Raw genomic sequence first — 24,142 nt, 5'->3', positions numbered from 1 at the left:
TTAACTTCTGTGCACTTGCCTTTTCTCTCCAAGCAGGAAGTCAAGCTGGTGGAGGTGACCTCCAATATCTGGGGCACCAAATTCAAGATCCATGGACTTGCCAAAACCGTCCCAGCCAATTTAGGCCAAGTAACATATAAGACGTCCCTACTGCATTTGCAGCCGCGTCAGATGACGCTGGTGATCACGGAGCTGCGCGACGATTTCCCCACTGGACCCGATCCCAGCTTCAATCCCAATCTCTTCTCCGAGGACGAGGAGGAGCACAACTTCAATCATAATCATAATCATAATCATAATCACAGTGCGGATGCCGCAGTGCCTCATGTGAGCGTGACGAGCGCCGCTCCGGATGCTGCATCAGCAGCATCAGCTGCAGCAACAGCGGCAACAATAGCCGCATTGAAGCCGCCAATTATGCCGCAGCGTCGCCTCAACGATGGCTCCTCGGCGCCGCCCATTGCGCCCATGTCGCCACGCCCGAATCGCATACTGGCGCGGCATAAGAACTCGCACGGCTTGACTGTGAATGGGGCTGGGTCCGGTGGTGCGGTGGGGCTCAGTCCGCTGGCGCGGGCCGAGAGCTACGACGACGACTCGTCGAATGAGTCGCAGGAGGCGGCAACAGCCGCTGCCACTGCCACCACCGTGCTGCTGCATCAGGCGCCGCCGAGCTGCAGCTCCGCCTCGCCCTCGCCCAGCTGCAGCAAGAGCATCACGCGTCCGAAGACCATCAGCAGCTTCAAGAACAGCTACAGCCGCTCCAGCTCCAACTCGAGCTGCCAGTCGCGGCACGCCATCTCGCCGCTCTACTGCGACGGCTCGGTGCCCACGCTGCAGTCGCCCAAGAACGCCGTCGCCCCGTCGGACATCATATTCGAGCGCCCCGCCGTGCCGGCTGCGGGCCAGACCACCCTGATGTCGTACTCGAGCAATGCGGACTACGCCAACAATGTGGTCCAGGTGAAGAACGCGCTCATGTCGGAGTCGATGCGTACGGCGAACAGCCACGTGAATCCGGTGCCCCTCAATCTGAACTTGAACCTGGAGCGCATGGATGCGCGTGCCGTCAAGTGCTCCACAACGAAGCGGCGCGACATGCTCTACATAGACGAGGAGACGCAGTCGCCCACGCCCACAACCACCGCCAACACCTCAGCAGCCTGCTCCAGCATGAAGCGCACTCCGACTGTGGTTTCCATAGCGCCAGCGCTGCCCGACTCCATAACGCGCAGCTGCAGCGTCGGCTATCTGGACTCGGTGGCCATAACGCCCTCGGACGAGGCTCTGTCTGCTTTGCGCAAGGATGCGCCCAACAAGCGTCTGATCCTGGTGGACAAGCGTCGCAATCGCCATCGCAAGCGCCAGCAGCAGCAGGCGGACGCTCGCCGGCACAAGCTGCAGCAGACGGGCAAGTCGAAGAGCTTGGACTCCTGTGATCTGCTCTCGCTGCAAACGAAGCTCTCCAGCAAGGAACACGAGCAGGTGGTGCGCAAGCTGCAGGAGATCTCCGACAGCAGCGCTTGCAGCAGCGCCGCCAACACGCTCTGTTTCAAGTGTCGCAACAACATGAATCCCGCCAGCGTCTGTAAACGTTGCCAGCCCTCGGTTAATCTGGCGCTGGACGAGATCACCACGGTGAGTGTAGAGCCCGCCAAGTTGCCAACGCCAGTTGCTGCTGCTGCAGCTACACCTGCTCCAGCAGCCGTGCCAGTCAAGGCGCCGCCCAAAAAACGCTTTGATGTCATCACCAGCTTCACGGACAGCCCGCTCTTCACGCGCAAGCATCGCTTTGGGTACGGACGCAGCAAGGATCTGGCGCCGGGCAGCAGCACTGAGAACTCCACACCGCTGCTCGCTCGCAAGCACGAGAACAGTTTCAGCTTTGTCAAGCAGCTGTCTGAGGTGCGCTGGCGCCGCAAGGAGACGCCCGTCAGCCAGCAGCAGCAGCCACAGACCCAGCAGCAGCAACAGCAGCAGCAGCAACAGCAGCAGCAGAGCTCCAGCAATACCAGCACACTGGAGCGACAGCAGTCCGAGACGAGCAGCACAGCCTGTGGCACGGTGGAGGCGACGCCCGTGGAGGCCAAGGCATCAGTGTCGCTGCATACGCAGGTGGGAACAGGGATTGAGTCAGGGATTAACGGATATATATATGATTGATCATTGCATTCATTTTAGGCCTTGACCACTTTGGAGAACATCATCAGTCGTCTACGGGATCTGGATGAGGGTCGCTTGACGCCGCCGTCGACGCCGCAGCGCTTGCCGCGCAGCTCGCCCGCCTCACCGGCGGCCAGCAAGAAGAACAAGCGCCAGCAGAGCAACTCACCCATTCGGCACATACTCAACTCGCCGCTGCTGAATCGCAGGCAGCGCAAGAAGCCGAGCATCATCGAGAGCTCCGACGACGAGGGCAATCAGACGAACGGCTCGGGCGAGGAAATGGGCGGCAGCACGGGCAACGGCAATGGCAAACAGTATCGCGACCTGGAGACATTCCAAAAGGCGCAGCTGCGTCAGAAGGTAAAGCGCAAGTAAAATGCGTTCAGTGCAAAAAACTAATCGAACTTTTCTTCCTCTCTCTCTCTTTCTCTTTGGGGCAGCTGAAGCGGGGCAAGATCGAGCCAAATGGCAGTGCCAGCTGTGCCAATCCGGCGCCCGTGCGGCGCGAGTTCGTGATGCACAACAAGGCGCCCATGTGGAACGAGATGAGCCAGGTGTACCAGCTAGACTTTGGCGGACGCGTCACCCAGGAGTCGGCCAAGAACTTTCAGATTGAGTTTCGTGGCAAGCAGGTGGGAATTTTGGATTATCGATATGAATCTCAACTGACTAAGTAATTGATAATCAATTAGCTAGTCAATCGATTGATTTTGCTATACGTGGTATATTAAATCTACATTCCAATCTCTTGCAGGTGATGCAATTTGGACGCATCGATGGCAATGCGTATACCTTGGACTTTCAATATCCATTTTCGGCGCTGCAGGCGTTCGCCGTGGCGCTGGCCAATGTGACGCAGCGCCTGAAGTAATTGGACATTAAGAATATACCAACTGTTGTATTATCGTAAAGCATTACAGTAACAAACCCACACACCCACACACACACAAATATATATATATATATATATATATATTTATATATGTACAACTATATAGTACTTATAGCACGCCGCCAGCTAATGCCGCAGCAGCAGCAGCCGCCGATCGCAATTGCTTTAATATGCAAATTTTTTATACTATACTAAAGCAGGTCAAGCAGCGCCTTGGCTTTATCATTTGTAAATATGTATATGTACTTAATTGTATTGTGGTCTTTAGGTTTCTGAATGCCATACATATTATTGTGTAATGTTGTATCCCCGAGAGGATACGACCTATGAACTCATACCACCATTTAATTGAAGGTTTAGCAATTTGATATTGGTGTGCAACAGAAATGAAGCAGATGAAAAACTCACAGTCCGATCCATTTTTTGTGCAATATTTGTATGACAAACTTTTTGGCTTAAGTATATATAAATAGCAAAACCAAATGAAATGAAATGAAATGATCGATGATGTAATTGTTAAGCAGCATTATTGATCTATGATCTATTTTTAAACGTATGTGAATGAAAACGATTTTTCAGTCGATTTTTTTAAACTAGTTTGTACAAGAGCAGCCTTTTTTGCATTGAGAGCTTCGTTTGTTTTCGTTAATTCCTTCTCGACTTAGGTGCAATAACAGCAATTCCTTTTGTTAACAATTCTTAGCATATAAGAAGATATCATTAAAAACAACAAATCATATATTTAACTATATATGTATGTGTGTATACAGCAAATATCGCTTGAGAAAAAAAAAAAAACGTAAGAAATCGCTTGGCCTAACATTCTAAAAAAAAAAAAAAAAAAGATGTGTGTACGAATACTTAATACTAGCATATTTTTTATATACGATAAATTAATTGTGAATGTTAAAAATATAAGAAAAAAACATTCTCTTACACAAGAAATTCTGTGCTTTTCCTCTTAAAACTCTTTTTTGTAGTTAGGCTTAATTTCAAGACAAATTCGTTATTGTAATTGTTGTGAATATTGAATAAACTCAAAAACTCAAATCGTAAACGATTTCCGACGTGCAACTAATTAAATAAATGATATATATATAATATATGTGAATAAACAAACAACAGCAGCAACACAAAAAAAGTAAACAAAACAAAACTATAATTTTTCTAATTACATATAATACAAGAGATTGACTTGTGGAATATTGCGTTTTTATGCTTTATGCCTTTTCTTTTTGTTGCTCTATTTCGATTTCAGCTTTCTCCCAATCGGGTATGGACTTCTCCTTTATGCTCCAGGCATTCGTTTTTGGACCTTTTGTTTCAGCTACAGAGGGATAGAGAAAAGATTTTAGTATATATAAGAAGATATAAACATAAATCATTTATAAAATGTATTGTTTACAAGTCTTGAAGCGTTTGACGCCCTCTTGCATGTCCTCCACCATGGACGCAGAGACTTGCATTATCTCATTGTTGGTGGCAGCACGGAAACCGGGTCGTGCGTAGACATTCGCATTTTCCAGCGTCGCATTTCGATCGTGCTGCAGCGAGGCCATGGGGAACTTGGCAATGGAGAAGGCTAAATTGACGGCCTGGCCCAGGGCTGTGCCCGTGGCCACGATTCGATTGACCAGGCCAATGCGTAGCGCTTCATTTGCATACACTCTTCTACCCGTCTCTATGATATCTACAGCATTCGAGTAGCCAACTGCAGCAGCCAGGCGCACAGATCCACCGTCGCTGAGCGGCACACCCAAGCGACGATTGAAAAAGCCTAATACGGCGGTGTCTTCCATGACGCGCAGGTCGCAGAGCAATGCCAATTCGAGACCGCTGGCCACACAAAAGCCGCTGATGCCGCATATAATGGGCTTGCGTAGGTGCCGCCTGGTCGGACCCACCGAGCCCTCATGGCGCAACAGAAAGTTGAGACTGCCGCGTTGCGCCTCCGCTTCCAGTTCTTTCAGATCATATCCAGCTGAAAAGGAGCCACCCACGCCGTACAGCACTCCCACAGGTGATGTGTCATCCACTTCGAATTGATGGATGGCTTCGCTCAGCTGTGCCGCTGTTGCTGCATTAATGGAATTGCGTTGCTGCTCCCTGTTGATGCCGATTAATGTGATGTTGGCATCTTTTTCGACCAGTATGCTGGGTGCTTCACTCTGCTCTGTGTCCGCATAATGCGCCGCACTCAACGAAAATTTCTGTGCGCTCCTAAATAAATCTCTGCAGCTCTTAAATCGACTGAAAGTAAACAATTTATGCATTTCAGCTAGCAAAACAAAACTCTAAGTGTTGTGCAGCGCTAAAATCGATGATTTCGCTGACGCGCATTTCAACACTGCTTGTCAGTGGCAACAGCAACGCTGTCAAAAGAAGGCGTGTATGTGTGCACGAGTGTGCGTGTGTTGGTGTTGGTGTAAAACAAAAAGCGGATTAAAAGAAAATACAAACGCTGCGCTGCCAATTAAATATTTATTTATTTCTATATAAAAATAATAAGAAAATAGTGTTAAAGTTAGTCTAATCATCGGCGTGTGTGTGAGTGCCAACGCGTTGCGTGAGTGCGTGTGTTGCATACAAATACAAAATACAAGTGATATAAGAAAAGTACAAAAGAGCTCGATTACAATACGCGACTCCAATCTGCAGCCGCAGACAAAGGATAGTTAAGAAACGGTATTAACCTGGTTATATACACATACATATATACGTATGCAGACATATATATATATGCATATACATATGTAGATATAAGCATGTGTGCCATAAACTGCACGCAAAATGTGAACGTGCGGCAGCTGCTGGCCTGCGGTTGCGGCGCCTGCTGAGAGCAAAACAACAACAGAGCGAAAGTGACGAATGTCCGGCGCTGCAGGCTGCAGCAGCGCTCGACCATAACAATAAGAAAGGCATAGAAGATAATAGTAAAGGGATGAAGATTGAGGAGGGACAGGGAGAAAGAGAGAGACTGCTGACTGCTGGCTGCTCCCTGCTTAGCCAGCACTTGCATTGCATGTGAATATCTCCTCCGCTGCTTTTTCAATGCAACTGTAATTGAATTGGCATTACAAATTACGGTTAATATCCAGCCTGTCTGTATCTAAGTGTGTGTGTATGTGTGTGCGAGTGTGTTGGGGTCGCCAGCGATGCCACCGCCTGCATTATTAGTGCTTAATTGTGTCTATTTTTAACAATGTGCGTCCGCCCAACATTTGGGCGCATTCTCTGTCGGCTGTTGGTTGGCCTGCGCCCCTCCAGCCCGTTGCGCCGCCCATTCAGTTAGGCTGCTCCATAGGCGCCCCCGAGGGCTCTTGTCGACCACACTATTGCCATTTTGCTAGCTTACATACAATATGCGTGCGTGCGTGCGTGCGTGTTTATTTGTGCGCGCGTGTGTGCCTCAGTCAGAGAGAGTGTGAGTGAGCGAGAGCGAGAGCGAGAGGGTATCTGAATTTTGTGATGAAATATGTAACGTGTTGAAACGGGCATTCCCGAGAGTACAAATGCACAATATAAATTTATGAATAATTAATGATGTTCAAAGCGTATTAGAGTCTTTACAGTAGTGGACAAAGATTTATAAACACGTTGAGGTTATACATATCTATAATGCTAAATTATAATGTTAATAATATAACAATGGGTATAAGGAGTAACAACAGCTTTACAATAGTGAGTTTAGAAACTAAACTTACATAGATTTACTCTCCACATACGCATCATTAAGTAAGGGTATTCGTCAGTTTGTGTTGCCTAATTTCTGGTATTATTATTTACTATGTATGCTGCTGTCTTTAACCGCATCATGATCTATTTTCGTAAATTTTATTTGCGAAAATGTAAAGCGAACTCTCAAAGCGTGTATAAAAAAACTTTCGTTTTATTATGTTTTACGGCTGGGACACACCTTTTGATGGGCAGCCTTTGATCGTATATATAGATATACACACTAATCGTAATTAAATTGCCAGTGTGTGTGCAGATGTATACATACATCTATATATATCTTGCACTGTCAGATGAGATATAGAGAGTTGGGTATATCGAGTTTATTGCCTCAAGTACAGCTTAATTAATTGAATTAAATGCGCACGCATTCATCCAAAGCGAGATATTCTTACGAGACAAAAGAAGAAAAGAAAAGAACGCTCACAATCACTATCACATTCACATTCACATTTCGCTCTTTCAGCAAATACAGTCACGACTCGACGATGTCAACCGGAAGACCCATAAAATGTGTCGTCGTTGGTGACGGTACCGTCGGAAAGACTTGCATGCTAATCTCCTACACCACAGACAGTTTTCCCGGTGAATATGTGCCTACAGTGTAAGTGTAACCCTCGAGTACAAACTGATCATTGCTAATTATAATCGATACTCTCTTCTGCAGCTTCGATAACTACTCTGCACCCATGCAAGTGGACACAATACAAGTGTCGCTGGGTCTATGGGATACCGCCGGCCAGGAGGATTACGATCGCCTGAGGCCGCTCTCCTATCCACAGACAGATGTATTCCTGATATGCTACAGCGTTGCGAGTCCCTCATCGTTCGAAAACGTCACCTCCAAATGGTATCCGGAGATCAAACACCATTGTCCCGATGCGCCCATCATCTTAGTGGGTGAGTAGCTATCGACTCTATCACCTCTTACTTCTGTCATAAATTGCTTTTTCAATTTTGCGCAGGCACAAAAATCGATTTGCGTGACGATCGCGAAACGTTGAGCGGGCTGGCCGAGCAGGGTTTGACGCCGCTTAAGCGCGAACAAGGTCAGAAGCTGGCAAATAAAATACGCGCTGTTAAATATATGGAATGCTCCGCCTTAACGCAGCGCGGCCTCAAGCAGGTAAGTGCGGACACACCTCGGCGGCAAATGTCATCGACAGATGATGATGGCGATTTCCATTCCATTTACCCAGGTGTTCGAGGAGGCGGTGCGCGCGGTGCTGAGGCCAGAGCCATTAAAGCGACGCCAGCGAAAGTGTTTAGTTATGTAAATAAGCAACGAGGAAACCGACTGCGGAGAATACTCAGCAGAGGAGAAGCGTAAACAGTGAGACAGAGAGACGGAGAACCTGAGAATAACAACATGAAGCGACCCTCATCTCTAACTAGGCGTGAACAAATCAACAATCAGCTGACGAACAAGAAAGAGAGAAGAAACTTGATTCATTGAGCATTATCATTTCCTTTAACATAAGCAAATAGTTTTGATTCTGTTTAAGTTGAAAATTTGAGTTAGATCATCCATTTGAAAATCGCATGGCACAAAAAGAACAAAATGAAAAACAAATAACAAGAAATCCCTCCTTATTAGAACTAAAGTGTAACAGAATGAAAGCAGCAGTTAAACCATATATAATCCATATTGAAATCTAGTCAATTGAATCGAATCGAATCGAATGTATTAAATAACAGCAGCAGCAACAAATTATAACGACTTGAACTAAACATAAACATAAACGTAAAGGAAACTTTGGTTTCGCATATCAGAGAATATTTAAGGAATTCCTACTTTGTTTGTTTATTATGGAATGTATTATAATTATAAAGTAGCCCGGCGTTTCCTAGTTTTCAACAATAACCAAAATACTTGACGATGAGCTCTTAGAGAAACAAATACGTGGAAATGAAACAAAAAATAAGAAATGAAAAAGAGAAAAAGAAAAAAACGCGTTTATACGATATTTTAGCTTAAAACAAAAGCATTTTTTCTACTATTTGTAATAATCTTAATTAATTGATGCTCTTTTGAAACTTGTAATAACTGTTGTTTATTTTAATTTATAATAACTTATTTATTGTCCCTACTTTTAATAATGCAATGTAAAAACAAAAACAAAAAAACAAAAAAAAACAAAGGATAGCGAAAATGTGTAAATGGAAAAGGCAAAAACTGCATTTAAATGTGACTTGACTCGAATCAAAAAAACAAAGCACACACTTTTTGTAAGCAACTCGAATAGCAACGGGCGAGCAACAATTTTTTATAACAATTATATAAATATATATATTAAAGAGAAACAAACTAACGAAAACTCATGTAAATTTAAAGCAAAGATCAATCTACTTACGAGAAATCGTTACATATAAATATATATATATATATAGTATATATATACAAAATGCTGTAATTATAATAAAATCAGAAAAAAACTGTTGGATTTTGTGTGCTCAACCATTGCATAGTTATTAAATATTTCATTTATTTATTTAAATGCCACGTTTCTATAGATTTGTAAACAATTAACAAATTTTTAAGTTTTTTTCTTGGTTTTTTCACTGTGCCGTTAACAATTCCACACACACACATATATATATAAATTTATATTTATATATGTATATAGAGGAGATCTCTCGGGGTGCAGCGTGTTCTTGGTGGTGCTGTGCCTCAATATAAACGGAAGGGCTTTGGATGAACTGCCTGGCCGGGCCTCTTTTTGGCGCCCGCACTCTTGGGACGCTTCGGCTCCGAGTTGAGCGACGGCATCGATACGGATAGGACGAGGCACTCCGCCGGCAAGGACATGGATGAGGTTAAAGTTGTGGCGCGCTGTATGCGCGGCGCTTTCCAATACTGTGTGAGAAGAGGAGCACGTTATTAGAGTGTTGCAAAATGCCATTAGCCAAATCTAAAGTTAATTCAAAAAGACATCAATAACTAAAATAGAAACTTACAATTTACTTTGTTTAGAGTTTCAATTCAATTTGTTTCAGTTTTTTTCTCTCATTTTTACCAATGCGATCCAAATGTGGTTTGATACGTGCGTCGTGTGTGTCTGTGTAGCATTTGATACGCTTGCGGCGTGGGCGTGGTCGTTGCATTGCATACATACGTAAATAGCTATATATATATCCAAATTATCTGCCAGAATTGAAAGATACTAAGTGCAAACAAAACGCCAAGTTCTTTTTCAGATATATATGTATTTTTTCCTCTTTTTTTTTTAATGAAAAAAGTTTTGTTTTTATTACGTTTGAAATTTGATTTTTTTTTTTTTTACATTTTTCGTAAAACTGGGAAAGTGTAAATAAATTGTGAGAATGATGCATTTTTTTGTTTGACTAATCATTAAGTTACAAATTATAAAATTTTGTTATATATATATATATATATATATATATATATATATGTATATTATTTAATATGAAGTTCAAGTATTGAAATGGGGTTTCTTTATTGTTTATGATTTCATTTTAGTTTTGTTTTGTCTTCAACACTTTTAACTACACGTAAAGCACACAGTTAATAATCGTATATATATATATATATGTTTGTATATATATTGTGTGCTCATTTGCAGTATATGAAATATATATATATATATATACTGTATTTCTTTTTGTTTTATATAGTTTATGCATTTGCCTTGGTATCTAAATTGATAAATAGTGCATAGATCAACTAATCATATACTTTATCTGCTTCTTCTTTGTTTTAATACGCTGCAACTGAGTAAGTGGATGTGGGGGTGTGTGTGTGTGTGCTTGCACAATCGTTTTTTATCAAATTTCATAGTAAATTCTCGTATAGTGTATTAATTATTGCATATATATTTTTCATATATTTGATTTTCTTTTTTGTGTAACTTGCTTAAAATTAATTTTTGTCAAATTTTTGTTTGCATAGTTTTTTTTTTCAAATTCAGTTTTAAACGAAATAATAACTTTAGCTCAACATGCATTGTTTTTGAAATTTTTGTTTGGACTGGATTTAGCTTTGTTGATTTAAATTTTCATCAGCGCCGCTTGTTGAAGCCGTCATGGATGGTTGTGGACTCTGCGTTCAAGATAAAAATATAAACGCATTTAAATAATCGCATGAAATTAAAACTTAATAAGAAACAAAGAGAAACAAAATCAAGGTGAAGAAAAAGGAACAGTATAAAATGTAAGGGCAAACAAAGGATTATGATAAACGAGCACACCAAGCAATTTCCATATGAATCACCGGGACACCTTAACATGTTGGGCCTTGGGTGGATCGAATTCAGGTTCATTTTGGTTCGGTTCGTTTCGTTTCAGTATGGTACGGTTTGGTTTGGTACGATTAGTCTATCCAAAGACAATATAAACTTCAAGCTGAGTGACGTCACACAACAGAGCATAACATATGGAACAGAATTCGCTCATAGCTTCCGCTAAGCCATTGACGGAAGTGAGTAATTAGTACAGCAGTAAAAATCAGAGCGCTGCAGCTGATGTACTTATCTATGCACCACTCCTACATGCGCATGCTCGCATGGCGAAAACGGGACTTTTTTCGTGTGGCTATTGAGTAATAGAAAGGGCGTTGGGCCTATAACGAAAAGCTGCAAAAAGCTAATATTTAGAATGAATAGAAGTTGTAAGTTAAGCCAATAATCACGGATCAACGAGAGAGAAATCTAAGCTTTCGCCACAGCCAAAAGCGCTTCCAATAGGAATGAAGCTCTCCTAGCACATTTTTATGAGCTTTGTTGTTGCTCTCGTTTATTATGGTAAATATATAAGAAAGCTTTCTCGTATTACATTCTGCTTCTTGCACTATTCTGGTTGCTTCCTATGATCAATTTATTTGAGTGCTTTGAGCAACTTTGTTTGAGTCGCTGAAAGTGAAATATCGCAATAGAAATTTGTTTGTTATTGAGTTCAAAAATGCGAAAATGCACTAAGTTCTATTGGTGTTGCTAATTGTCATATGTATAGTTTGAGCTACTTTCATTGCTAAAATTCCATTCGATTTTGAAAACTGCTCAATTGCTTGGAACGCTCTTAATGTTGGAGTTTATATTATCTTTGATCTATCACAGCACTGTTAAAATATAAAATTGTTCAACTCGACACGCAAATAACTTACAGGACTTTAATCGTGAGAGTTATACGAAAGTATATTTTTATAGCATAAAATCGCATCATTTAATGGACGTAATATTTCTGTTGTACGAGTATACTGTTTCTTTAATTTTTTTTTTTTTTTTTTAAATTTAATGCACTTTTTGATGACTAAGACTAATAAAATGTATACACATATTCCTATAATAAATTGAAATGAAAATTAAATAAATATTATTAATAATAAAATATAAATATTCAATCTTATGTATGTGAGTTAAAGCCGAACCCAAATAAATTCGTATTTTTTTCATTGAGTGTATTTGATGAGGGAGTCGAGAGAGCAAAAGCATTTTGCACGTTTTGTTGTTATTTTTGGCTTGTAATTTTTAAATGCTGGGCAGACTTTCACAATCATCAGATATAATACATAATACACACATATATAGATTGAGCATATATAGCTATATAGTCTAGGTTTCAGTAACTCCGTTATATATATCTTTTGTTTAATAAAACATTTGTACTATTCTACATAGTATAAAAAAGATTCTTGACTCTTGCCATAAATAATACTCTTTGTTGGTATTTCTTAAGTTATGTTAACAAAACTTCTCTTACGAGTGTTAGGTATTTTCTTTGGTATTCATTATACGCTTGCCAAAAATGAAAATCTTTTGGAAAGAGCATAAACCAATTTCAGCTAGCCGAAATTTGCTTTGTGTTATAGACTGTATTATAGGGTATATACAAAATTTAAAATAGAAACTCTTGCAAACTCAATCGAGATTTTCTTTTGTTTTTGTTTAAGATTTGAGCTAACTTTTGTTATTTATAGTTTTAAACCTGTTTTCGTATTTTAGGTACAGCTAGGTAGTATATTTCTTGTGTTGTTTTCGATTATTGTTCTAAAATATTTGTTGTTGGTAATAAGTTTACTTAAAAAGCGATTCAAATATATCGTTACACACACAGTCAGAGTTACAAAGACCGAATTCTAGATGAATGGTCGCAACCAAGCGACCCTGCGCCGCAAACTACAAATTCCAGATGAAACAAGAGACGCGAGTTTCGATATTCGATTTCGAAATTCGAATTTCGAGTGAGAGCGAGAGCGAGAGGGCGAGAAAGAGAGAAAGAAAGAGAAGTGAATGTGTGGAAAAAAATGTTGAACACGCCTTCGAGCACGTTTTTCTTCTTCTTGATGTTATATACTCGTTCACGAACTTACGGTGTATATGGGCTTTCGGACAGTTTCCATATGCTTAGCTGATTAGCGAAGAACACTCGGTTGATAGTCTAACTTATGATTAAAATTATGGAAGCTCGATGTATTTGGATTATGTAATCATATATATACTTCAGTTAAAAATTTTTGGGCTATATAGTAAATCAAATGGGGCGCGGCACATCGGAATAAACGATATTGTTTTCGAGGCTTACAGCCTGAGAACAAAGTGAACAACTGAGTGATCAGCTCTATAGATTAATGAAAAATTATTTTGAAGGCATTGCGAACTACTACTAAATTAAAGCTAAACTGTTTTCCTTTTACTTCGTGAACGAGTATTCTGCAGTCGATGACGCCCGACTGCAATGATCTACACTTCTTTCGTTTAATACATATCATGAATATGAAGAACGTTTTGCTGTTTGTTTTTAGAAAATTTAGTTAACGATATTCAATTTCTTTGTTAATGCATCTCAGTTTTGAGTTTGAAAGAAATTCATTTTTAAATGCAAAACTATAAAAAACTAACTTAAAATATTAATAAAAATATACAGATAACAAATTATGAAAAGAATACACCCACTATATGTATATATATGATATACTGATTGTGCTACGAAAATACTTTTAGTATTTATATGTTGTATATATAAATCAAATCGGAGCTAATCAGATGCTTATTCGATTAATTTGTTAGAGGTGAAGTGAAATCCAAGTTAGTTCGAGCTTTAGTTTTTGTAGTATTTTTTGGGTGTTTCGTAAGCCTTAGTGAGTGCTGTTTTTTTTTTTTTTTTTTTTTTTTTGTTTTAGATATATAGGTTTGCAGTGCTTTTTCTCTCAGATATTGCTTGATCGTATGCCATTTAAAAATGAAATGAAAATTGCAATTAAAAAATGAATTTCTTGAGCTAAACACAAAATGGGATGACATTCACAAATTGATGTAATGATGTCTAGATGTCTAGATGTATTGATGAATTGTTGGAAATGAAATCAACTGCAAATTACAAATTAGATTTGAGAAAACTGAAAAATGATAACCAAAATGAACTACAAATTGTTATTTGGAAACTACTTCGATGATTTCTTAATATGATTTGATTCTTTGATCGCTTTTCTTTTTACCTGTGTTGGTGGTGTTGTCAGTGCAACAGAGTGTTCAACATTTTTCAAATAATCCTTATCATCGAATATCTTCTTCTCACCGCCACCGGGCTTGTGCTTAACATTATCCAAAGATCCAACTTTGCTTTGTGCCTTAATTTCTATTTTTTGCGATTGGATCTGAAATGTAGTGTCAAAGCCACCAACAAAAATGCACACAAAATTCATTAGCAACGATTACATTGTATAGAGTAAATCATTCCATTATATACATTTGTAAATATATACATTTTCGATTTTCGGACCAATTATTGTTCTTAGTTAACTGCAATTTTTGAATTTTCTCTTTGATACATCAAATAACATGAACAATATTTACAGGGAGAACATTTTCTATATTGGTGTTCTAAAGGAATTCTTCAAGAAAGTGTGATCAAGTGATTTAAATACTAAAAATACCAAATACCAAAAGTACATAAAATACTAAAAATGAAAATACTAAATAATTCAAAATTGATGTATAGACAAAACTAGTGAAAAACTCGGTTTTTATAATACATTTGTTGATATACATTTAAAATAATTTCAAGTTACTTACATCCTTCGTATTGTTATCCTGGATTTTTTGTATTTTTTGTGAACATTTGTTAATTATTAAACATAATAAAAAAAGATTTGTATTCAAGAAATTTTTTGTAACTTCAATGGGTTAGTGAAAACAAAATCCAGTTGAATAAATTAAATAACAAAATTCATATATCTGATTATATACAACAAATACCACTCAGAGAAAATATGTATTCCAATTTCCAAAAAATTGTTTAAAATATTTTAGTTGTTAAATTTTGTGGCTTTTAAAATTTCCTTTAGAAATATCGTATTCAAATTTATTTTTTAGTTCAAGTATGACGCCTAGAATGTATATTTTTCATTGTAGAGTATAAGCTCTTTTCTTACCAACAAATGTATCGGTAGAAAGTAATTCTAAGAAGTATAGCTAAAAAGTATAGCTAGAAAAAATGTTTAAAGATATTGCCAGATAATTACATATGTAAGCAATATGTTGCTGAAGTATTATGGCCGCGGCCCGCGGGTAATCAAGCTTCGTAGCGTTCAATATTTAGTCTGATATTTTGGACAGCTCTTTAAAATTAAAACAAAAACATTCAACCCTGACCCTACACACGCTCATACAGATTGAGGCAATAAATGTCTATTATAAGCCAATTGTAACAGTATACCAATAGATTTTTCTCTGAGTGTACATAAAGCTGTTTCTTTTTCTATATAACTCCAAAACTAGGACCGGAACTGCCATTGGATTTACAAAGTTACAAAGCTTTAGTAACAATGGAGTCACCCAGGTGGGGGTTAGATGATGATTTTGGATAGTGCTTAGCGTTACGTACCCAGCTACACCCAATGTTATTCGTCTGCATTATACAAATTGTCATCCAGACGCGCATTGTCCATCAAACAACGATGGCTAACTATTTTGGAGCCCTCGCCAAAGACAATGTCGTTGGGGTATTTCTTGTACGAATAGCTCTGCGGATTTTGATAGAGTTTTCATATTTGGATAGATAGATGTGTTGGTGAGCGAGTCGAGAGCATGCCAAAAGTAACTAGATTGCATAAACATGCTCCCCCATGCCCCGTGCCCCGTTTCCCGCATGCCCAACATGCCCCACATGCCACCATGCCAGTTAAAGTCAACTTCTAAGACACCAAAAACTAAAATACTTAACTGCTTGGGAGAGTAGATAAATCATAAATATACAAAAGTCCCAATCAGAGTCAAGACTCCGATTTCGAATCGAAATAAAGAATAAATAAAGAAAATGTTGCTTCAAGTGCTTCTCGGCTTACCTTAATATCGCCTCCGCCGGGCTGATACTTCACGTTGTCCTTGGAGCCGACCTTCGGCTTGGCCTTGTCCTTGAAGTCCATCTTGAGCGACTCGATCTTTTTGTCGCCGCCGCCCGGCTTATAGGACGCATTGTCCAGCGAGCCAATCTTTGACTTGGCGTTCCACTGCAACTTTGTTGTAACTATCTACAAATTGTTGTCGTTTTTTTTTTGTTTTATTTATTTTTTTTGCATTTGGTGTTGATTTGGTGGTTCGATACAGATACAGATAGATATATAGAATATGGTTAAAAAGTTAAAACTACTTCGATTTAAACAGTTGCTGCTTAGTCAATGTCAATGCACGCGCTCAGCTTGAAATTCGACTTATCAGATTCAGTTTGTATATGGTATGTTGTATATGGTATATGTAAATAGCGTTTATATATTGAGAGATATTCTACATATGGCTAGAAAATTATGCTGCTAAGTGCCTCGATTTATTCGTAATTTGCATTTCCTACTAGAAACCGAAATGATTGCATGACAAATATACAGTTAGATATAAATATATATACAGACTATATCTTGAATCGCAAGTCGACCGTGAAATTGAATTTCTATCAAAATAGTTGATGTTCATATTAATGCTTTGTTGTTGTTGTCTTCCACCGATTGCAACTACGGTGAATAGAACTAAAAGTGCGTTTGTACGTAGTGGACTGACTAGGCGTATACCCTGTACCTTGCTAAAGGCTCGTTTTTGCTACCAATAATGTAGACGAGAGGAAGTACAAAACTACATAACTTTATTATGAGACCTTAATGACCTTGATTTATCATAGAATCAATTTAGAGTTCCACGTAGCTAAGTAAATCTAATCTATTCTCCAATTAAAAAAAAAAATGCGTTATCTTTTAGAGTAAGGTCACCACACACTAAATTTAAAGGCTTGGGTCCGAGTCCAAGTCCGTATATGTGGGTGTATAGAGCGAGTTGCTGTAAGCAAACTGAATAGAGGTAAGGCGTAGCCTTTACAAAAGTCACGTTGTTGTGGAAGAAAATACATCCGGCGAGTAGGTCTTATCTATTAAAACAACTAGATTTCATATATGTAGACAGTCTCTAAGTTACAGAGATATTATCATCTATTTTATTGGAAGAAAATTTACTAAATGTTTTTATACTAGCTTTTCTCTTCTTCAATTATAGATGGATATTGAAATGTGTAGAGTGAGAAATCACTCTACATTAAAAAATTTGTGGCTTCTACGTCGTCAAGATTCTGAGTTATTGAGAGTAGAGTAGATATTTATACATGATTGAAACGGATTTACCTAAATATATAATAATATATATAATATCTAAATATTTCTATAAATTTCACTTTGCTATAGTAACACACTCCATTGGAATACTTCCCAATATCTAACACACATGTCATAGGTACAGGGTATATTTTGCATCAGATAAAACCTTAACCAATCTTTCAGAGAGACACCCATACTAAATTTTAGACCAATTAGGACTTACCTTCTTCTCTCCACCCTTGGGCATATATTTGTCATTCTTGGCTTCGATGCGTGGTCCAGCTTTGATCTCAATTTTCTTCGACTCGATTTTGACGTTGCCGCCGCCGGGCTTATAGGTGGCATTGTCCAACGAGCCGATTTTGGAGCGTACCGCCTTCAGATTGGGCGATGGTGCATGACCGACCTGTATCTTGTTCATTGGAACTGAGGACAGATTGGATGGCAATTGAGCCTATACCCTAGTATAGATTGCGGTCTAACTACTAACCTTTCTTGGGTGGCTCCGGCTCAGGGGTCTTGAGCAGCAAGCGATTCTTTGAGGCGCTGCGCGACTTGGATGCCGATTTGTTAGAGGGCGTGGCACTCGGTGGGCGCGATGTGCCCGTCTTGTCCGGCTTCGAGGAGCTCGATGTGGGCGTCTTGACCGGTGAACTGGGCGAATTCGGTCCGTTGCGATCCTGTGTGTGGCGGGAGGGGGGAGAGAGAGAACAAGAAAAAGCACGGTGTCGGTACAGTCAGGTCTCACTCTGTTGGACAATGGGCTAAAGCTTTACAATCAGATAGCTGGCATCTGCCAGCACAATCAAATGCATGTTGTCGAGCCTTTTGCTTCAGTACGTCGGAATTTCTCGGTCAAATATTTACGACCGCCAATAACTAGGTTTATACGGCTCTATGCCATTTATGACTCTGAGTCTCCATAGAGAGAGCGCAGCCAGCTGGGACCGTGGCCAGCACGACAGGATTCCCATTGTTTTATCGATTGTCGCGGCCTCCACGGCCAAAACTTTGCTCTTTGCGCTTTGCATATGAATGAACATATTTTATTTGCGAGGTATTTATAGAGACAATCCCCCCAGCTCCAACTCGAGCCCCAATCACGAAATATGTAGGAATATGACTAACCAAAAAAAAAAAAAAAAAAAAAAAAAAAAAAAAACTTGCCGTGTTTCGACTTTATCAACTTGGCACACATAAATCGCATTACATTTGGCAATTTGGTGTACAGTGAAAGTTGGCTACAACGAACTGATTTGTATTGACAATGCTATGAAATGGAAAAAGAGACTTGTAGATTTGTTATACTTCACTCTTTTATAAGGTATGTGAAGAGTCTTAATAAACAATTTGTTGAGATTGGGCTTGAGAAGTTAGAGAAGGTGAGTTCGTTTGGGTGTGGTCTAAAGGGGTGTACTTGGTATGTTAACTCAATAGCTAAATTATGCATAATTATATATTTGTTTATGATAATCGTGTTCAGTTACTGCGGGATATATAGTGGAATATAATAAAGTGAATCGCTGAAGTAATGCCAATTAGAAATGCAATAGAGTCAAGGCTACAGGAAGGTGGGCGCAGAAGGCAAAGAGATAAAGCTAGTAAAAATATAGTAAAGTGATTTATAACTTATACTAAACAACAATATATACTAAAAAGATTGTACAACTCGTATATGCAGTATATGTACTTTAGTATACTATTATATAAAGTACTGTATAAGGTCAATCAATCAAAGGCCTCTCTCTCTTTCTCTTTCTTTGCCTACCAGATCTAATATTTTCAGAAAGAGTTCAATTTTGTTTATTGTTATATTTTGAAGCCCACATATTTATATATCGTATAGACTATCACTGTATAGAGCTACGCGATATGCAGTCCATACCTTGAAAGAGGTTGAAGTCTTCACAAATCTGAGGTCTGTTGGCTTTAGTGTAGTTTGACTGTATTAAGTTTTGTGCCTTTCAACACTGCGCACATGTAAAAGTTTCGGAGCGTCTCACAAATGACACACACTCACACATATATACACATATAAAGAACTATATCTATAGGAATATATATTGTAAATATCACTTATATATATATAGTAGATATATAGTTTAAGACAAAATCTGGCTTATGCCGTTGCGTCGAACTGCCGTCCGTAAAGCTAAAACTTGATCTGAACTCTGAGCGCTGTCAGAGCGAGAACTTTGGATGAACAGCAGCTGCTGCTGGCGCTGACTAATGGAGCGTGCCACGGAGCCACAGAGCCACAGAGGTCGCGGTGCAGGCGGCATTTGCAGCCATTTACAGATATTTATGATTTGTGAACATAACGATATTGAGAACAAGAAAATATTAGTTTCACTTTGATGAAGATGAAGCTTGAGTGGTGGGTAGGTGAATATGGAATACTCTAGGCTATAGCTGAAGTTATGGAAGATTTTATATATGTACATATAACAAATTTTGTATATATTTTTATCAACTCAAATTTTATCGACTCAAATTTGTATAAAACTTATCAAATTTTTCTTTTTGGAAGGAATAAGTATGAAAGTACGATCTGTGCCTGTCCTAAAGCAGTAACTACTGGACCTTTAATGCTGTAGTTATTATAGCTTACAGAATCGACATTAAGGTAAATATAAGGACTGAGCTAGACTGCCTCAATTCTCGAGTCTAATATGAAACACAATCAAGACTTGTTTACGATCACCAATATGCCCGATTTGTAACGGATCAAGCGGTTAGGGTACCAATAGTTGTAGGCGCTGTGAGAGACACGCTTGGTGGTCAACGGAATTAAATTAATTTGCAGTCAGTTAATTTCCTCTCAATTAAGAGCAACACACCAAAATTTTGATAAACTCTACAAAAGACCAAGAGCTCTGAAACTGAAGAATAACCCGTTTTCTAAGATGCATGCTCAAGTTATATGATAGGGAGTCTATGGATTTGGCTACAAAATGAAAAGAAAATTGGAAAACTGTTGGGAAAAAGTAAATGATTGAATATATAGCTATATATAAATAATATAATGGTATATTGGTCGGTTGATTATAATGCTAATATTCCCTGTCCTATGCAAAGCTTCGAAAAATAGGAAAAACTTGAATTTCCCCAAAAAAAACTTTTAGAACTGAGTCACTGAAACATTAGTCTCACATTGCCAGTTTTTTCTACTCCGAGCGAGCATTGGGTAGTCGTGGCTTGCTTGGCTTTTCGTGCCGGAAACTCACCTTCTCCTGAGTGGACTCATCCACGCCGCTGTCATTGTCACCCTCTGCAAAGACCAAATAGAAACTCAGTTAATGAAATTGAAATCAAGTTTTTCAGTCTATCAATTTTTTTCGAGGGGAAATGGCTTCATTAGGCGACACGCCCACATTGAGTTGAGCTCTTACTGTGACCGCGCAGCGATGTTGGCGTGACATCGAATGGTGGCTCCGTCTCCTCCAGCAGCGGCGAGCCCATGGGATCGGGCCTCATGCTCTGGCTCTTGATGGGGGTCTGGGCCTGACCCATGATGACGTCATCGTCATCCTCGTTGTGTAAGCTGCTGGCCGAAGGTGGGCGTGGCTGCTGCTGGGGCTGCTGATGCTGCACCTGCTGCTGTGGCTGCATCTGTTGTGGCAGCTGCTGCATCTGCTGCGGCTGTTGCTGCTGCTGCTGCTGTTGCTGCTGTTGCTGCTGTTGCTGCTGCTGGTTGTAGAGCTGCGGTCGAAAGGGCGCCTGCAGCGGCTGCCCGGGCATGGGCCTGGCGAACGTGGGCGGCGGACGCGTCATATTCTGTGGCGGTCGCTGCATGGGCCCTTGCCCCGACCATGGAAAGCCACCCGGTGGTCTGGGCCCAGCCTGCGTTCCGGGCGGGCTCAGAGGTCCGCTCGGATTGGGCAGCCGGGCGGGCGGCATGCCCGGGCGCATATTGAGCGGCGGCTGCTGCTGCGGCGGGCCCATCAGCAGATTGTTCTTGCTGTCCGTCGGACGCAATGGCGGCGGCATCGGTCTGCCCGCCATGTTGGGCGGCAGCGGTGGACGTGGCCCCATGGGCCGTGCGCCGGCAAAGGGTGGGCGTGGCTGCGGCGGGCCAGCAACGGAACGCATCTGCGCAGGTAAAGCAAAGGTGGAATTGGATCGTACAAACTCGTTGTTGATGTTTCTATTGTTGCCGTTGTTGGTGTTGCTGTTGCTGTTGGTGGTGCTGTTGCTGTTGGTGGTGCTGTTGCTGTTGGTGGTGCGCTCATTGACTCTGGGCCGGCTATAGTCGACTTGAGCATAATTGGGATTGACCACACGCGGCCCCATGTAGCGTTCGGTGTCTGTGTAGCCGGGACTCGGCTGCTCCACATAGGAGCTGGCCAGCTGCTTGGCGGGAGCAACTTGCTCCGGCTGCTCGACTGCAGCGGTTGGCTTGTACATTTCGTGTAACTGGAGACAGCTCAGCTGGAGCGAACCTGACGCCTGCGGTGCTGGTGCAGAAATGTGCAAGTGTCGTGTAATCCAATACCCAACTGGCTGTTGCTGCCAGCAGGCAAGGAGTGTGAGCAGGAGCAGGAGCAGGAGCAGGAGCAGGAGCGGGAGCGGGAGCGGGAGTAGAAGCAATAGCAATGGCAATAGCAATAGCAACACACATCATTTGCATACGTGTGTGCTAATGGCCATGTGGGGGTGGGCGTCTGTCTGTCTATCTGTCTGCGCTTTCAATAGCCTGTATCGAGTGGAGCTCTCGATTTTGATGGCTGCCTTCCTTGCATTTGTTTACAGTTTATTGTTTTGGTATTTGGCGCTGCTTTGGGTTACCTCTATGGCACATTTGTCATGAGCCAGCGCTGGCTGCCTGCAATGTGACCCAAATCGTTCGGCTGTCGCTTATTGATTCAACAACAAAAAATGAAGCCCAAAAAAAGTTCGACAATTCTAAGACCGCGCTCCAGTCAATGCGCCATTGGCCAAATTGTTGTTTGATTTTGTTTCGCTTAGGCTTGCCAAAAAGGGTTTCTTCTCGGTTTCGGTTGCCAACACAAATTTGTTGCGACATGTCTGTCCCCACGGCCTCTCAGTGGCGTGCCACAGCCCCACTTACAGTTACAGGCGGGTTGCCCAAGGTCAGCCCGATATTGTCTACGAATATTAATCATATCTATTGAACTATCGAAAACGGTTCTCAGCTACCAAATCGCGCCAAATTCAACTCGATTTCGGCAAATCCCATTCAATTCTCAGGTTTGCAAAATTAATGTAGAGTAGGTGAATGAAAGCAAGATTTTTTAATTAACAATAGTTAATGGACCCTGATTAGACAGATTTTTTGCATTTTTCTTCAGACCATATGTGCTAATTTTATAGAGTATAATATTACGGCAAATAAATGAGAAACTTAATATTAAATTTAATATTAATTTGATTTAAAATTAATTTTCTATTTTTGAGTAGAAATACAATTTCGTATTTATTTGCTGTGATCGTCCTTTTTATTTATAACAGCTAAAATTCGAGTAAAATAATTTTCCAAAAAGAAAAAGAATGGACCCTATTATTGGTTTTCCTAAAAGGTGAGAATTGGTATTTAAAATATAAAATTTCAGAAGAGTCTATATAAAACCGCAAATTAAAATTTTTAAATTCGTATTTTCAGTGTAGGAATTACATATTTGAGAAGAATAAATGAATTTCTTGCAAACATAATTCTATTCAGATTCAAAAATGTTGTAGATCAATTCAAAATTATATTATGTACTTAACTACAGTGCTTATCATAATTATAGCCCACCCTGCAACTTAAACTTTGAGCCCGTTGTAACAAAATTTTTAAGGTTTTTTAAAAATAAATTTTACAGCACATTATAGACTGGAGCATGTTCAGTAGATTTGATCAAAATTTTAGTTCAATTTATGGAAAACTAAGAAAGAACCGTTAACTTTTGCTCTGTGCTAGCATTTTTGCTTGCATTTTTGTGTATCATAATTATAGCCCACTGTCGCAAATTTGAATTTATTAAGTGCGGAACAGACTTTTGGCTTTACAGACATTGTAATTAAGTAAATTTCGATAGTTTTTAAGAGATGCCGCTTGGAAAACAATTATCTTATTATGAAAAGGACCGTATTTTCTCACTTTTCGAGTCAGGAGAGTCTATTTCGAGTATTTTACGAATTTTGAAAAAAAAGTCAAAGTGTAATTAAAATTTTTTTGGATAACCCCGAAGAATAAGGATCAAGAAGACGTACTGGGTGAAAACCGTTACTAATTGCGCACGATAAAGGCAAAATTATTAAGAAAGCCAGCAACAACCCAGCCGCTTGTATAGCTTTGGCCGCACATGTGGCCGAATCTATGTCAGCGATGACTGTTTGGCGAGTACTTAAGAGCTCAGGAATCATAAATAGGTCTAAACTGACCAAAGCATCCATGTTGCTAAGTCGCCACAAGGTTGCTCGACTTGGTTTTGCCGATGGACATACTGCGACCGATCTGACATACGCGCGTTTGAATCATCGTCTTTTGGCTTACAGTATATTTATAAATTTTTACCCTAACAGGTCGTATTTTCTGATGGGAAGAAGTTTAGCCTGGATGGTCCTGATGGGTTTGATACTTATTAGCATGATTTGAGGAAGGATCCTATGTTTTTTTCAAGGACAAACTTTGGAGGTGGCTCCGTCATGATTTGGGGTCCATTTTTTTTATTTGGTACCTGGGAATTGAAGTTTGTAACGAACCGAATGAACAGTGAAGAGTATATTCAGGCTCTGGATAGTATTCTCATTCCATA

At 40.3% G+C, this 24,142-nt stretch overlaps 4 protein-coding genes across 13 annotated transcripts in view; 2 read left to right on the top strand and 2 right to left on the bottom strand.

Annotated features, from left to right (window-relative positions):
• LOC6575354 (tubby-related protein 4) overlaps window positions 1-4,115 on the top strand; it is a 37,872-nt gene extending 33,757 nt beyond the window's left edge. For 2 of the 3 annotated variants that reach the window (XM_032727954.2, XM_015167944.3), the window contains exons 8-11: window positions 34-2,115; window positions 2,182-2,526; window positions 2,607-2,798; window positions 2,921-4,115. In XM_032727954.2, the coding sequence (XP_032583845.1) occupies window positions 34-2,115; window positions 2,182-2,526; window positions 2,607-2,798; window positions 2,921-3,037 (2,736 nt within the window). In that variant the 3' untranslated portion in view covers window positions 3,038-4,115. The remainder of the gene's footprint in view (window positions 1-33; window positions 2,116-2,181; window positions 2,527-2,606; window positions 2,799-2,920) is intronic. The other variant, XM_002001330.4, reaches the window with a different exon arrangement.
• Window positions 4,116-4,200: 85 nt separating this feature from the next.
• On the bottom strand, window positions 4,201-5,369 carry LOC6575353 (probable enoyl-CoA hydratase). The gene is made up of 2 exons (XM_002001329.4): window positions 4,464-5,369; window positions 4,201-4,385 (listed from the first exon to the last, which is right to left on the bottom strand). Exons 1-2 carry the CDS (start codon window positions 5,329-5,331, stop codon window positions 4,279-4,281), a joined length of 975 nt encoding a protein of 324 aa, XP_002001365.1. The 5' UTR covers window positions 5,332-5,369; the 3' UTR covers window positions 4,201-4,278.
• A 94-nt stretch (window positions 5,370-5,463) lies between these two features.
• On the top strand, window positions 5,464-9,291 carry LOC6575352 (ras-related C3 botulinum toxin substrate 1). The gene is made up of 5 exons (XM_002001328.4): window positions 5,464-5,743; window positions 7,260-7,397; window positions 7,461-7,693; window positions 7,759-7,919; window positions 7,993-9,291. Exons 2-5 carry the CDS (start codon window positions 7,282-7,284, stop codon window positions 8,068-8,070), a joined length of 588 nt encoding a protein of 195 aa, XP_002001364.1. The 5' UTR covers window positions 5,464-5,743; window positions 7,260-7,281; the 3' UTR covers window positions 8,071-9,291.
• Window positions 9,292-10,775: 1,484 nt separating this feature from the next.
• Window positions 10,776-24,142, bottom strand: part of LOC6575351 (microtubule-associated protein tau) — a 28,714-nt gene continuing 15,347 nt past the window's right edge. For 2 of the 8 annotated variants that reach the window (XM_044008099.1, XM_044008100.1), the window contains 7 exons: window positions 20,609-20,652; window positions 17,872-18,061; window positions 17,605-17,807; window positions 16,092-16,277; window positions 14,821-14,838; window positions 14,244-14,402; window positions 12,037-12,924 (listed from right to left, as the gene is read on the bottom strand). In XM_044008099.1, coding sequence (XP_043864034.1) covers window positions 12,823-12,924; window positions 14,244-14,402; window positions 14,821-14,838; window positions 16,092-16,277; window positions 17,605-17,807; window positions 17,872-18,061; window positions 20,609-20,652 — 902 coding nt within the window. In that variant the 3' untranslated portion in view covers window positions 12,037-12,822. Of the gene's footprint in view, window positions 10,854-12,036; window positions 12,925-14,243; window positions 14,403-14,820; window positions 14,839-16,091; window positions 16,278-17,604; window positions 17,808-17,871; window positions 18,062-20,608; window positions 20,653-20,767; window positions 21,804-24,142 lie in introns of those variants that run through there. The other 6 variants (XM_032727958.2, XM_032727956.2, XM_044008101.1 and 3 more) reach the window with 6 other exon arrangements.

The sequence above is a fragment of the Drosophila mojavensis genome, unplaced genomic scaffold, assembly GCF_018153725.1.
Source record: "Drosophila mojavensis isolate 15081-1352.22 unplaced genomic scaffold, ASM1815372v1 contig_231, whole genome shotgun sequence".
NCBI classification, from domain to species: Eukaryota; Metazoa; Arthropoda; class Insecta; order Diptera; family Drosophilidae; genus Drosophila; species Drosophila mojavensis.
The sequence above is the reverse complement of the archived record's forward strand: the minus strand, read 5'-3'. Positions and strand labels throughout refer to the sequence as shown.

What these genes read in the sequence shown, in the direction of transcription:
- LOC6575353 (XM_002001329.4), bottom strand. Translation starts at nt 5,331, where the DNA reads ATGCATAAATTGTTTACTTTCAGTCGATTTAAGAGCTGCAGAGATTTA. An exon ending in CGTCAAACGCTTCAAGACTT is followed by an intron (nt 4,386 to 4,463) that starts GTAAACAATACA and finishes ATCCCTCTGTAG; the next exon opens with CTGAAACAAAAGGTCCAAAA.
- LOC6575352 (XM_002001328.4), top strand. Translation starts at nt 7,282, where the DNA reads ATGTCAACCGGAAGACCCATAAAATGTGTCGTCGTTGGTGACGGTACC. An exon ending in GGTGAATATGTGCCTACAGT is followed by an intron (nt 7,398 to 7,460) that starts GTAAGTGTAACC and finishes TCTCTTCTGCAG; the next exon opens with CTTCGATAACTACTCTGCAC. An exon ending in CGCAGCGCGGCCTCAAGCAG is followed by an intron (nt 7,920 to 7,992) that starts GTAAGTGCGGAC and finishes CCATTTACCCAG; the next exon opens with GTGTTCGAGGAGGCGGTGCG.